Genomic DNA, 14,227 nt, shown 5'->3' on the forward strand with positions numbered 1-14,227 from the left:
AATTTTATCTATTTTAAGCATGTACCTAATCTGCCTATTTTGCTAACTCTCACAAGCCTAAGTTATGTTTCTTATATAGAGAAATTTACGTTTATTGATGTGTCATTCAATATATATTTATGATACTTTAAGGAAATTCTTAGCTTCCACTCTTCCCTGGTAGGGGAGTGCATGAGGATCCTCTTTCAATCATCAAGTAGGACAACTTTAATTAAAAAACACATGACGATTAGTTCAGTTAGTTGTTTTAAGATATACATGTAACTTTAACTGTTATATGTTAGGTATACATTCTTATGGGTTGTCCTTATAGTTGCGAATTTAGCTTTCAGTTTCTACTTGGAGGTGTTAATCTTCTTTTGCTCGCGTCGACTGTCAATACTTCTAACCTAACTAACGATTATCTCATGCAGTGGTGGAGACGGTAGAGTGGCTTTGGCATTGGGTGCTCTATTACCTTCAACTTGATCATTTGAAATGGATATTTTGTATTTAAGAATATTATCTTAACCACCCTAATAGATTAACATAATTAGCTCAGTAAAGTAATTCTACTTATATATTTTTTTATAATTAGCCAAACTCTACTATATTTTATTAGCTCAATTCCCTATAACAAAAATTCCGTTTTAAGATTCAACTAATCAATTATTAGATCTTGATACAAAAATTACGAAAATAAACATGGTACCATTTCTGACTTTCTCTATAAGTTCTTTCAAATTTTTTTTTAACTTTAATAATTTTCATTAAATTACAACTATATTTTTATTTATTTATTGTATACTACTAAGTTTATGAACGGCATTTTATTAAATATAGCGAAAATATAGGTAAATAAAAATGTACTTACATTTGTGAGTTTTTAAAAAAAAAAAAAAAAAAGGAAATGAAAGGAAAACAATGAAAATGTATATAGGGCATTCATTCATTGATATTGAGTTTTAATAAAAGTGGTCTTATTTCACATGTTAACTTATACTTGCTATGTGAGTATGTGTATATGTAAACCATGTTTTCATTTCGACTAGATAAGAAGGCTTCATCTGTTGCTCACTGAAAAGGAATCTTCTATTGACGTGCCATCAAACATTGAAGCCAGAAGACGTATCTCTTTATTCTCAAATTCATTGTTTATGGAAATGCCCGCCGCACCTAAAGTTCGAAACATGATATCTTTCTAGTAAGTTTGTTGCTCGTCCATTACTTTTATGTATTATAGATGTCTTTTCGGGTCCATGGGCCATTCATATAGTGGTTCATTTTTTAACTCTAAAAGTAAAATGAAATAAAATTTTCATAATAATAATCACAATATGCCTCCTATTTTTTTTTACCAATAGCACTTCCAATTTTAATGGCCCTAAACCGAAGCACCTAGGTCCTACTCAGGCTTACAACTTGATTAACGATAAAAATTGGTCAAAGTTTGTCAAAACTCGGTTGAAACTCAGTATTTAAATGGTCAAAAATAATATTAATAGAAATTTTATCATGTGGTAACCTACATAAATAATGTTGCTTATCAGTAGATGTCTCATCAATCGTGTGTCTGTTGAAATTAAGTTAGCGCTAAGAAATAATCATTCTCATACCCGATTTTTTCGGGTATTGTTTGTTTTACTAAAGGGTTATTACTCCGTACTTCAGTTAGGATGTTCTTTTCCCGATGGAGATCTTGGAAAGGCCAAATGAAGACGGGGTTATGATCCTCTTTTATTTGCAGAAAATTTTCCCAGGCAAGTTTGTTTTCTCGGTTGTTTTCGATATTTTTCGTTGTATCTCGGTGTTATGATACTGAGTTGTTAATATATGATAGACAGATGAATGGGGTAGATTGTAAGACGAACTTATTCGAAAGACTAGCTTCGCCATTGGGCATCACATAGAAGTCAAACGCTAACTAAAACCGGTGAGTGATTAGGCTGGTGATGAAATCCTTGCATTAACTTATTTATTTTCCTAAAGGGTGATCTTTTAGTTTTATTACTTTTTGTATTTTTCTGTATTAAAAACATGAAGTAGTTCGAGGTATGATGTATTATCGGCAAGCTTTGAACTCCAAGCTTTCTTTGACATGGCAGAAGATGAAGGTTTGTATAAGAAGTGCATGTTCTTCTATTGTTTGTTTTTCATTCTATTCTATATTATATTAATATGTATAGATATACTTCTTGTTTGTAGAGTTGATGAAAAGTTACAAGGCTGCTGCATCTAGTACACAATTTCAGGCATTGGTCGATATGAAGTTCTCACAGGTGGTATCTTGCCAACAATATGGTAAACAAAAACGTTCTCCAGATGCTCGTGCTCATGACATTCCGAGGCTCATGACAACGTAGGTTTTTATTAAAAAAAGTTTTTATTTTATTTTATTTTATTCTCTTTGTGTTATTTATTGTAAGGTACATAGAAATAGAAAGTATGTGCTAATAATGTATATATTAGTATGTTTTCTGAATATCCTTTACAATTATGAGCAGGTATCCATCTCTTCGTCTTACGTATATTGATGAGGTTGAAGAAACCAATGGTGAAGAGTTGAACAAGGTGGTTGGCCGAGTTTCTTATTATTTGGTTCTCCTAAAAGCTGTACCGAAGTCTGATGACTCCTCCGACCCAGTTCAAAACCAAGATCAGGTATAGTTCCAATTTTTTTCTACAATGGTCCATATAAATACACGGCAAAATTTTATTTGGTTGTTGGAACTTTTTAATGCTTAAAAGAAACGAGTGCTCTAGGTAATGGGTAGTCAAACCCATTTTTTGGTATGGGTCAGGTTTTGTTGACTCGAAATACTTAGTTATCGAGTGTTTTTATCATTTCAGTAGTATGAAATTTATGAACGAATTTTTATTAAATATAACGGAAATGATGGTAAATAAAAAATGTATTACATTTGTGAATCTTTTTTTAAGTAGGAAATGAAAGAAAAACAGAAAATGAAAGGAACAGTAGGGAGATGAAAGAAAAACCAAAGGAAATGAAAGAAAAACCAAAGGAAATGAATAGATATTATAGTGTTTTGTTTGATATAATTTACTTCTAAAATATGCCGATTAGAAAGAAAGACTATTAATTTTGTTATAACGTACAATATCTATTATTATTCTTTATAAATAAGTCGAACCCCTAACTTAAAATTCTAGCTTTGCTTATGTATATATGTTCTCAAGTATAATGGTAAATCCTTACCAATGGTACGAGTTCTTCCCTCATGGTAATAAAGCTTGTTTGTGGCCTTAATTTCAAGTTTATAAGTTACTCCAAGGAGTGATGTTCAACTTGACATTGTTCTTTCATCTTTTCAAGCTCAAAACAATTTGGGTGTCGTCATATATTGCATTTTGGGCTCCTAGTATTCTTGTATGTTATATTCATCCAAATACTTCTATCTTACAAGCTAAATAATTTAATTTTACCCAATTTTAAGTTAAAGGGTCAATTTGGGTTATCTTTCATCTCAGATGGTTAAATGGGTATAATGTACCACACTAGACCTGAAAAAAGGTTAAATGGGTTATACATGTCTACGTGTACATAGTTTTTTGACATGAATTATAAGTATAAAATTTATCTAGTCATATTTACCATATTAATTATGGAATACTTCTTAATCAGAAGTAAAACACAAAATGTGCTTACGTCAAACTTGAATTGGTCTATTTTGGCCTGCTCCAAACCATTCCTTTTGGCTCAAACATGTTTTGGCCCATTACTCATGCTACCTACCCCGCCCATATTTCCTTATCTACAACAAGCGTGTATTAAGTATGCAAATTGAATTTCTTTTTTCCTTTATTTTCCCTCATGTGTATTTAATGGATACTCAAATTTGGTATGCCATTTTTTCCACAATATTTGGTGATTTTTATGGTGCGTTTCGACGACTTGGATTATGTTTTTAGATCCTTTCTCACGTTATTCTTTTTTTAGATACGAACTCTGGACATGTTGAGAAGCTGGTTTGAGCAACTGCCACTTGCTTTCAACAATAACTTAATTCCAGTCATAAGTAGCGAAGAGACTAAAAGTGGACTAAAGTATAAGGTTTACTTTACTATTCTGTCATTAGTAAATACACATTACAATATTTCGGCTTATATTCTTATAGTTATGTATTTGGGTATCTATTTCAAGTTACATCTAAGAAAGAGGATGCAGCAAGTTTGCTCAGATGTGGAATAAAATAAATAGTACAAGTTTTAGTGATGAGGATTTGATAAATAATCGGTATGATGAAGATGATTTAATACATATATCTTTGAAAACTTCTTTTATTCGTTTATGCTTATTTTTGCACATGTTTTGTGATGATTCGGGGAAATGGACTTATTACTCATCAGAGGCGGATTTAAACATGTGCTAAGTGTGCCGTTGCACAGGGCTCATAATTCAAAGGGTCCCAAGGAAAAGCCGACATATATTATATATAGTGATTCAACCAATTAACTGATCCAAAATTTTTAGTAAATAAAATAAACGACTGAATATACACATAAAAGCTCATACGCAATTCCCTACTACTGAATATTGTTTGATGTTAAGTTTTTTGCAACCGCTCTTTTGAAAGATGTATTATTATTAATATTATTGAATTTATTATTATATATAGAAAATTTTATTATACAAAAGGCCTAGTTTTTTTACTGAACAAGGCCCATAATTTTAAAGGGACGGCATTGTTACTCATGCCAAATTGGGTAGATCGTGATTTGGATCTCATTCAGTAGACTCATTTTTACTTTCTAGCAAGGTTTCTTCTTTTACGATGATTTTATTCATGACTCTTAATGGACATATTGGAGGTGGCAAAATGGGCGGGCGCGATTTTGGCGGGTTGGGTTATGGGTCTAACATATAATTTTTGACATTAACTAGATGTGTCGGTTACCCAAAACACATTCTTGTGGGACTTCTATTTATTTTTAATTAATTCCCTTATTAATTTTTAATCATTTTTTGAATAAATTGTTTAATGAGTTTCAATTCATGAAGTTACAATTGCGAGAATTTTAACTCATTTGACATGTATCCGTTTAAACTAATATTATTATTTTTATCCATTAGAGATAAACTTAACATAGATTAAACAATTTATAAATAAATTGGCTAATGAATTTGTCAGCTGTTATTTTACAGCTGTGTGAGAGCGTTTGGATCCGCGAAGGAAATACAAAACCCCAGTTAGACACCAACTCTTCCTATAGCTTTGGATATGGAAAAAGATAGTAGTGGAAGGGATTCAGAACTACAAAATAGGATCGTATCTGATGGTTATATGGTCAACGCAGTTCGTGAATGTTTTGCCTCATGCAAAAACATAATGATGTTTTTGGTTTTAGGAGGATCGAGAGAAGACGTAAGTAATCTCATCAGAATCATTTCCACGATTAATATTATATTACTATATAGTTATTAAATGTGGTTTGACTTTTTCTCAGTGTGCTGGCCGAGATATTTGCAATTGTTGTCGATCACATAGAGAAGAAAGATGTATTCAGCAAGTTTGATATGAGTGAACTATCTAGTCTCACTATTCAGTTTGTCAAGCTTCTTGAGTTTTTGGTTAGTATGCTACTTTCTTTCAAAAAAAATGGGAACAACATCAATTCTGACCATACATGGGGATAACAAAAAAGCTCCAACCCTAGAACTTTTGGGTCGGGTTTGGCTATTGCTTATCGAGTATGTGGCGGGTTTGGGGTATAAATGGGGATTATTATTGAGTATGGGAAAACAAGGTAAATAAAAAATGTACTTCGTATTACATTTGTGGGTCTTTTTTAAGAAGGAAATGAAAGGAAAAGAATGTAAACAGTTGGAACATGAAAGAAAAAGAAGAGGAAATGAAATAGAAATTTACAATGTTTTTGTTTAATATAGTTTACTTCTTAACATGAGGTAACCTACGTAAATAATGTTTGTTATCAGTAGAGGTCCTATGAGTGCGTGTATCCGTTGGTTTTAAGTTAACGCTAATAAATAATTATTATAATACTGATTTTTTCAGATATTGCGGGTTTTACTAAAGGGTTCTTACTCCGTACCTCATTGAGGATGTTCTTTTCCCGGTGGGATCTTGGAAATACCAAATGTAGACGGTGTTTCGATCCTCTTTTATTTTTAAAAAAATTTCCTAGGCCAATTTGTTTTCTCAGTTGTTTCCGATTTGTTATATCTCGGTGCTACGATACTAAGTTGTTAATATATGATACACAGATGAATGGGACAACTTCCTTCAACGGGTAAATTGCAAAAATGAAGACGAGGTTATAGGTCTTCCGGATATGGAAGACCAGCTTCACCATTGGACATCATATAGAAGTCAAACACTAACTAAAGCTGGTAAGTAATTAAGCTGGTGATGAGATCATTGCATTAACTTATTTATTTTTTTAAACGGTGAATTTTATTTTTAATATTTTATTATTTTTTGTATATTTCTGTACTAAAAACGTGAAATAGTTCGAGATATGGTGTATTATTATCTGCAAGCTTTGGAACTTCGGGCTTTCTTTGACATGGCGAAAGATGAAGGTATGTATAAGAAGTGCACATTCTTCTATTTTTTAACTATATATTATATGAATATGTATAGATGTATACTTCTTGTTTGCAGAGTTGATGAAAGGTTACAAGGTTGATGCATCTAATACAAAAGAATATTTAAGCCATGAAAGATCGTTACTGACACAATGTCAGACAGTGGTCGATACGAAGTTCTCATATGTGGTATCTTGCCAACAATATGGTAAACAAAAGCGTTCTCCGGATACTCGTGCTCATGACATGTAGATTTTTTTAAAGTTATTTTTTATTTTTTTTCTTTGTGTTATTTATTCTAAGGTAGATAGAAAGTATGTGTTGATAATGTATATATTAGTATGTTTTCTGAACGTCCTTTATAGACTCATGAGCAGGTATCCATCTCTTCGTGTTGCGTATATTGATGAGGTTGAAGAAACCAGTGGTGAAGAGTTGAACATAGTGGTTGACGGACTGGAGTAAGTGGATAAGTAACCGCAGAGGAATCTGTGTTTCGCAGATAAAAATTGAGAAACTTGCTGGGAAAAAGAACACGAGCATCTTATATCTTCCAGGTTACGCGGTACCATCACCGAACTATTGTTGGCGCTTCGGTTCTTTATTTTTCAGTTTGCCCTCGTGAGCTTAAGAAGTAGCAAAAGTTTTGAGGTACTTTTCATTTTTTTTTTATTTCCTTTTATTTCCTTTTTTCCAATAAGTCTTAGATATTGAATAGCACTGAATCTGTATTAAATACCGTAATGTTTGCTACTTCGTTTTAGGTTTACGAAATTTCATGGCTTGTGATAATTGGAGCATTAGTTGTAATGAAGGTGTGTACACTGTACGCGACACCTAATATTTTGTAATAATTAAAATAGCATTTAAATAAAACGTACTTTAAGAAACCTAAAATGTGACAAAGAATGGTTGTGTCTCACTTTTGGATTAAATTATAAATATTGTATAATCATACATGAGTAACTAGCTAATCCCGTTTACTTTTTTCTATTCTATTTCGGACTTTTCATATTGGAGAAAAACTCTTAGTGCTGACTATCAGATTGTGTTCCGAATTATCAATGGTTTAATCTTTGTTGCATCTGTTTCTACTTTAATTTTTTTGATTAGGATATAGTAATAAGCATTCTCGCGTTTTTGGCTACTGGCTGGGGGCTGCTTTTAGTAAGCATTTCTGCCTCTTCTCTTTGCATTATTTTCTTCATTTAAATTTGAATAAAAATTAAGACCCACTTTTTATATCATACATAATAATCTCAAAATAAATTCTTACAATTCTTATATCATAATCTCTAAACTAAAAGAAATGAACCAAATCTGAAAGAAATGAGCATATCACTTATATTTATTGATGATGTATGTACATCACTTGGGCTTTCAAATGATTCTCATTCTATTGTTAATTAGCATTATGTTGATGTTATGTAATCCTTTTTTTTATATCAGATTGCACAAGCATTCACACGAGTTTTAAGAAAACTTGGATTATGGCATCAATCAGAACCATAGCACAATATTATAAATAACTATGGGGTTATTGTTGTTCACTCCGGTTACATTTATGGCTTGGTTTCTGTTTGTTTTTTAATTCCAAACGCGAATGCAATTCAATCAAGCCTTCAGTAGAGGTCTTAAACGTTAAAAAAGGATGGTAAAAATAGAAATTACATGTCGCAGATCACCAGTGGTGGCGACAATAGAGTGGCTTGGGGTTGTTTTACCACTCTCAACTCGTTCGTTTTAAATGGATATTGTGTATTAATTCAAAAATATTATCTTAACCGCCTCTAATAAAGTAATGTAATTAGCCTAATAAAGTTATCTTATTTTAATGTATTTATAATTAACCAAGCTATCCTACTCTATACTACTCACTATATATTACTAGCTCATGAACCCTATTATAGTTAAATAAAAATATTGTTTAAAGATACAACTAATGAACTACTAGATCTTTTTTAACAACAATTTTGACATCGTATACTCTCATTTGTCACTCACGCACACCTTCGAGTGGAAACCTGAACCGCTAACCAGGGAACATCGAACCACAATTGATACGGGCATGTGGTCGAGCCTTTATCCTATCAAGCGGGCCTGTAAAACCTCCTTATAGCGTCAATATATATCACCATTATTAGTGTTCAGTTGGTTTAAAGAAATCAGGGGCATCCCCTAGGATCGAACTCACGACCTCTCCCTATCCCATGACTCAAGGACATGGGGTGAACCGTTGAGTTATGCCCGCAAGTTCAATGAATTGCTAGATCTTAATACACAAATAACGAAAATGAAACTCGAGGTCCACGTTTTTCTACCATCGTTGACCATCTCTATTCGTTGTTTTGTTCTGGTGCATCTACTAGTGTCTTTCACATAATGCCAACGAACACCGTTATAAATATCTATGATTGTCTCATTTGATCGAGTGTAACGAGGCAAAACAGTTTCGTTAATGAAATCTGTGACAACTTTTGTTAAATCGACTGAAGAAGTTGAAAAGAGAGAAGATGATTAAAGTGAAGAGGGAGTGAAGAATTACATTGGTGATCGATCAAGTGCCTGATTATATAGTAATCATAGACGGAATTTAGTGGTAACTTGAGAGGGCCACGACTACCTCAAGAATTTGTGCAATTGGTACACGAGTTTTATATTTTTGGTATTATGTTTAGAGTTTTATTTTATAGCCCTCTCACTAAACCTCTATGTTATTTAGAGATATTATTGTAGAATTATATTTGTCTGGTTTAATAAAAGTTCAAAAATTAGAGTTTAGCTATTAGGGTTTCGAAATTAGGGTTTAGAGTTTAGAAATTAGAATTTAGGGTTTAGATTGAATTTTTAACACGAACGGTTTAGAGTTTAGGGTTTAAGGTTTAGGGAGTAAACCCAAAATACTAAACCCTAAACTCTAAATCGGGCTAAATTTTGGAGAAAAAAAAAACTTCATATAAGATGAAAGAAAACGACGTTCCAAAAATATTATTAGGAATAATATTAATGTTATCGATTATTTCTTCAATCGTTTTTCCGCGTAAATAATAACATTCATCACAAAGTGTCTTTTTAAATATTCATATTTTCACCTAAACTTAATGTCTGAAATTTTTTTTTCCGGAAAAAACGAGAAAAGTTCACTTCCCCAAAAACATGATTCCCTCTTGATGATGACCATATATATATATATATATATATATATATATATATATATATATATATATATATATATATATATATATATATATATATATATATATATATATATATATAATTGCATATTCCAAGGGGAAGTAAACAATTAGATGGAAGTGAGGGAAGCAATTTGAGCCACAAGATACGATACGGCCTATATTTGAGATGGAAGGGTAATTATGTAATTTTGCAGTTTATGGGTTTGTTAAAAATGATATCATATATGCGTTATCTATTCCATTCTTGTTATTCTACGTTCAATTTTCTTTCAAAACCATCGCAACCGTATTCCATTAACAGATCCGCCATCGACGATTTCGATTTTTCTTTCATCGACAAACAATAGATTGAGACGCGTTTCTGCGATTGCTTATGTTGTTACTCCGATGCAGCGCTGCTACTCTGATTAGAGATGTTTGTTACTCCGCTTACAACGTCATTCTTTTGATTATAGCTATTTGCACTCTGATTGCAGCACCATTTACTCTGATTTCGATTATAGTGCTATCTTTTACATTCACTATGTTTTATCATTAGGCACATACGGTTGATTCTGTGTTTTACGGTTGATTCCGTGTTTGAACATCAGTTCTCGAAGCTCATTCATACAAGGTATGTTTAATAACTTATAAAATAAACCTAAGAAGACTTTTTAAAAAACTACGACTATATCTTTCAATTACACTAAATTTCTAAAGACAATTACAATTATTTATAATTTAGTAACTTAAAATTTGCAATTAATTAATTAAATAAATACAAGAGTTTTAATCCCTGGAATCCAATAATTTGCTTGAAATCCAACGGATCAATTAGAGTGCGACATGTGGCACGACAATCACATGTGATTGAAAAAAAAATTCAAAAAACTTTTGTTAGGGTTAATTCGGTGATTTGATTAAGTTTGTTAGGGTTTCGTGATCATATCTTTAAAATTTCAGACTTTAATTCGGTGATTTGATCAAATTTTGATCAAAAAATTGGTGTTTAAAGGTTTTAGCACAAATTTACTGAAATTCGTCATTTTACTAAATAAATTTTTTTTTCAATCACACGGGATTGGATTTGACATGCAGAATCATATGTGATTGGGTTTAACAATCACATGTGATTGGCATGCAGAATCACATGTGATTTATTGCATGTCAAATTCAATTACATGTGATTGGAAAAAAAATATCGAAAAACCAAAATAAAAAAATTTAAAAAAAAAAAAATTTCTTAAAAAATTTTTTTTGAAAAAAAATTGTTTTTTTTTTTTTTTTTTTTTTCAATCAAACGTGATTATCGGATTATGGCTCCCTTAGATTTAAACTTAAAAGTTAGTTTCAATTTAAATATAATACAGTTAGAAAAAAAAAAAATAGCATCGATCCTTGTAGTAAAAAGGAAAGGTGAAGCCATCCATAGATCGATCAATAATCGATAGATAGACATGGGTTCGGTTGTGAAGAACGTTCTAAAAAGCATCAGAGAAAGAGGCCTCCTTAACTTCGCTAGGGACCTTCGTGAAGAAGGATACTTGTTCGTTCTTATATCTATCTATCTTCTATATATTTGTTATATGTATTTCACGATTTATTTATGTTATCTTAAATAATTTAGTTCAATCAAAATCAAATTCAACATCTATTTTTGAAATAAATCTAATCAAATCAAATCAAATCTCGCTTCAATTTAATCACTACTTAGTTGTATTATCTGATGCATGTTTGTATATAGTAGCAATTAGGTTAGATTTATAATATATATATCGATATCGATATCGATATATCGATTTAATTTATGATGATGTTACGGAAATTAGGTTATTATTTGTTTTTACTTAGAATCATTTTTTAGGTTGAGCAAATGATATTTCTTATACTTGTTTGTTTCTTAGTGGTTTTATATCACAATAATGGTTCATTTCGGCTTTCGATAATCAAATCTGTATTGATGTTTTCGATACAGACCGAATTAACTGATATCGGTTTTGGAGTTAAAATCACTTTTTTGGAGAAGTCCACATTTGATATTAGCCTAGAGGGAGGAATATGTGTATTGTATATAGGATTATACTTATAAGCGTATCTATTGTTATACTGCAAACGAATTAAACTTTGATTGTGTTTGTTTCAGGAATTGTCTTACAGATGGAAATCTTTTGTAAGTAAAGCTCCCCTACTTCAAATTCATGTATCTTAAATTTATACGAGTATTATTACGAGTATTATTTTCCTTACGATACACGTACGTCATTCATAATGAGTGCAGGACACTTGGTCTGCATATCGATATTACAAATATAGATGTATTGTAATTTTTGTTTTGTTTATATAAGTCAGATAAAGTAATGCATCTGATTCATTTCTTAGTATACAGCTAGTAAGGTATAGACTGAAGTTTTACTGGCTTACTGTATGGGTTCCTTTGCCATTTAATCGAAAGACATGATATAACTTTTAGGAATTTTAACTCCATTAAGAAATTAGAAGCTCGTTGTTTAGGATATTTGAAACGTGAATATTCAGCCTGCTTTGTATCATCTATCTATAAGTCTATAACAATAAATGATTATGGAATTATTTTTTTCTCTGAATCATCAAGGCAAACCAAGAAACACAACATAGGTGGTACACTAGTGGGAGTCGACAAGTTTGGAAACAAATACTATCAGAAGCTTGAGAACGTACAATATGGTGAGTCGTGATCTTGATATTTTTTTTATGTTCAACTATCTATTTACATTTTAGCCTCCCTCTTATATAGTTCATGAATATCTGCTTTGTGTTGCAGTTGTGTAGTGATTAGCAGCTACATGTTTTTCACTTGTTTTGATTGTGTTATATTTATCCCTTGAATAGTATATCGAGTTTGTTTATTTTTTCGAAATGGACTCTCGTTAATGAAGTAATCCACCTTATATGCTTCTCTTCCTGCTTTTTCGTGTATGTAGTATTATCTTTTTTAAAATCATACATCAGAAAGCCTACAACTATCCTACCTATAATCTCACAAATGTACACATCGTCTCAAATGAGACTTCAACCCCCACCCTTTTGGTTGATAGGTCCTCAAACAGGTATACAGAGGAGGTTTTACTCAGTTGTACGCGGCCTAACCGGGTTAACCCGTGACCGTTTTCGACACTTTCTGCAGCCGCATTAAGATGTGTTTACTAGTGAGGTTTGAACCTAAGACCTCATGTGAGGTTACCATTAGGCCAAAGACCCATCAATACATGTATCTAATATCGGAATTCAATCTGTTGGATAGATGATGCCTATTTTTTTTTTACAAATTGATGATCGTTATGTGCAACTTAATTTATATAAATATATTAATCAGGTATTTTCACTTGTAGGAAGACACAGGTGGGTGGAATATGCGTCCAAGGACCGTTACAATGCTTCTCAGATCCCAGCTGAATGGCATGGTTGGCTGCACCATATAACTGATCACACAGGAGATGAGGTAAGTCATATCTTCTATCTCAGTATGTTGGTCATTGTAGGATCATTTTTTTGTAGTGTTAGTTTTTTTAGTCAGTCAAAAGCAATTGAATACTGCAATTTGTGCACCCTTAGTTAGCTATTCACGAATAAAGTTGGGTGATATTGGAAATTATTATATTTGCAACTAGCGTATGAATAAAGGAGGCAATATCAAGTTTCGGCACACCTACACGTAGTTGAGTAGTTTTTGTAATCATGTAGTACCATAATTGTATTACATTTATAGTGAAAAGTTCAAAGAACTTTGGGTCAACCAAACATGTTTTAATCAAAACCGACTATTTTGAACCGTTACCCGACCTGCCCATTTTCTTAAGTTCGTGATAATAGCATTATTTGATGTTTTGCTACATCTTGAATAATGATGTAATTTTGGTTTGTTGCAGCTTCTAATGCTTAAACCGAAGAGGTACGGGTTGGATCACAAGGAGAATTTCACAGGGGAAGGTGATGAATACATCTACCATTCCAAGGGACACACGCTTAACCCAGGCCAGAGAGATTGGACCAAGTACCAGTCCTGGCAACCAACCAAGACCCAATAACTTTGTTCCTTAAAAACAATATTTGAATCAATGGGCTATTAGGAGCTGGTGTGCGGCTCCAATATATCTAGCCGTTAATAAGCTTGTTTGAAGTGGTTGAACAATGCTAGACTAATTCAATCTTTAAAACAGTTTTCAACTGTCAAGTTATTTCTTTGTTCCCTGTTAATGTATTGAACAAATTATGGTTGCAGTTAATCTGCTGCTAAATTTGGTTATTTTGTTGTCAAGTTAAAAGATTTGTTGTTTTTCGAATTGAATTTAGACACGCGTCGTGTCTCCATTGGATTCCGTGAGCCAAACGGTCGAACTAGTTGAGTAATGACAGTGAGGAATGCCCTTGTGGGGCTATGGTGTCCCATGACATGACACCAGTCAGGGCTAGGATTTATGTTATTTAACGTAAAGACTCGCTAAATATCATAAGTCCGCTTTAAATC

At 32.1% G+C, this 14,227-nt stretch overlaps 1 protein-coding gene and 1 pseudogene across 1 annotated transcript; both read left to right on the top strand.

Annotated features, from left to right (window-relative positions):
* Positions 1-222: 222 nt before the first annotated feature.
* Positions 223-2,646, top strand: LOC139859571 (callose synthase 2-like; annotated as a pseudogene).
* An 8,457-nt stretch (positions 2,647-11,103) lies between these two features.
* On the top strand, positions 11,104-13,849 carry LOC139858245 (probable NADH dehydrogenase [ubiquinone] 1 alpha subcomplex subunit 12). Its single transcript, XM_071847108.1, has 5 exons — positions 11,104-11,269; positions 11,867-11,893; positions 12,335-12,426; positions 13,092-13,201; positions 13,629-13,849. The coding sequence occupies exons 1-5, from the start codon at positions 11,181-11,183 to the stop codon at positions 13,785-13,787; spliced, it is 477 nt and encodes a 158-aa protein (XP_071703209.1). The 5' UTR covers positions 11,104-11,180; the 3' UTR covers positions 13,788-13,849.
* The last annotated feature ends 378 nt before the right edge of the window (positions 13,850-14,227 follow it).

The sequence above is a fragment of the Rutidosis leptorrhynchoides genome, chromosome 7 (assembly GCF_046630445.1).
Source record: "Rutidosis leptorrhynchoides isolate AG116_Rl617_1_P2 chromosome 7, CSIRO_AGI_Rlap_v1, whole genome shotgun sequence".
Taxonomy (NCBI): domain Eukaryota; kingdom Viridiplantae; phylum Streptophyta; class Magnoliopsida; order Asterales; family Asteraceae; genus Rutidosis; species Rutidosis leptorrhynchoides.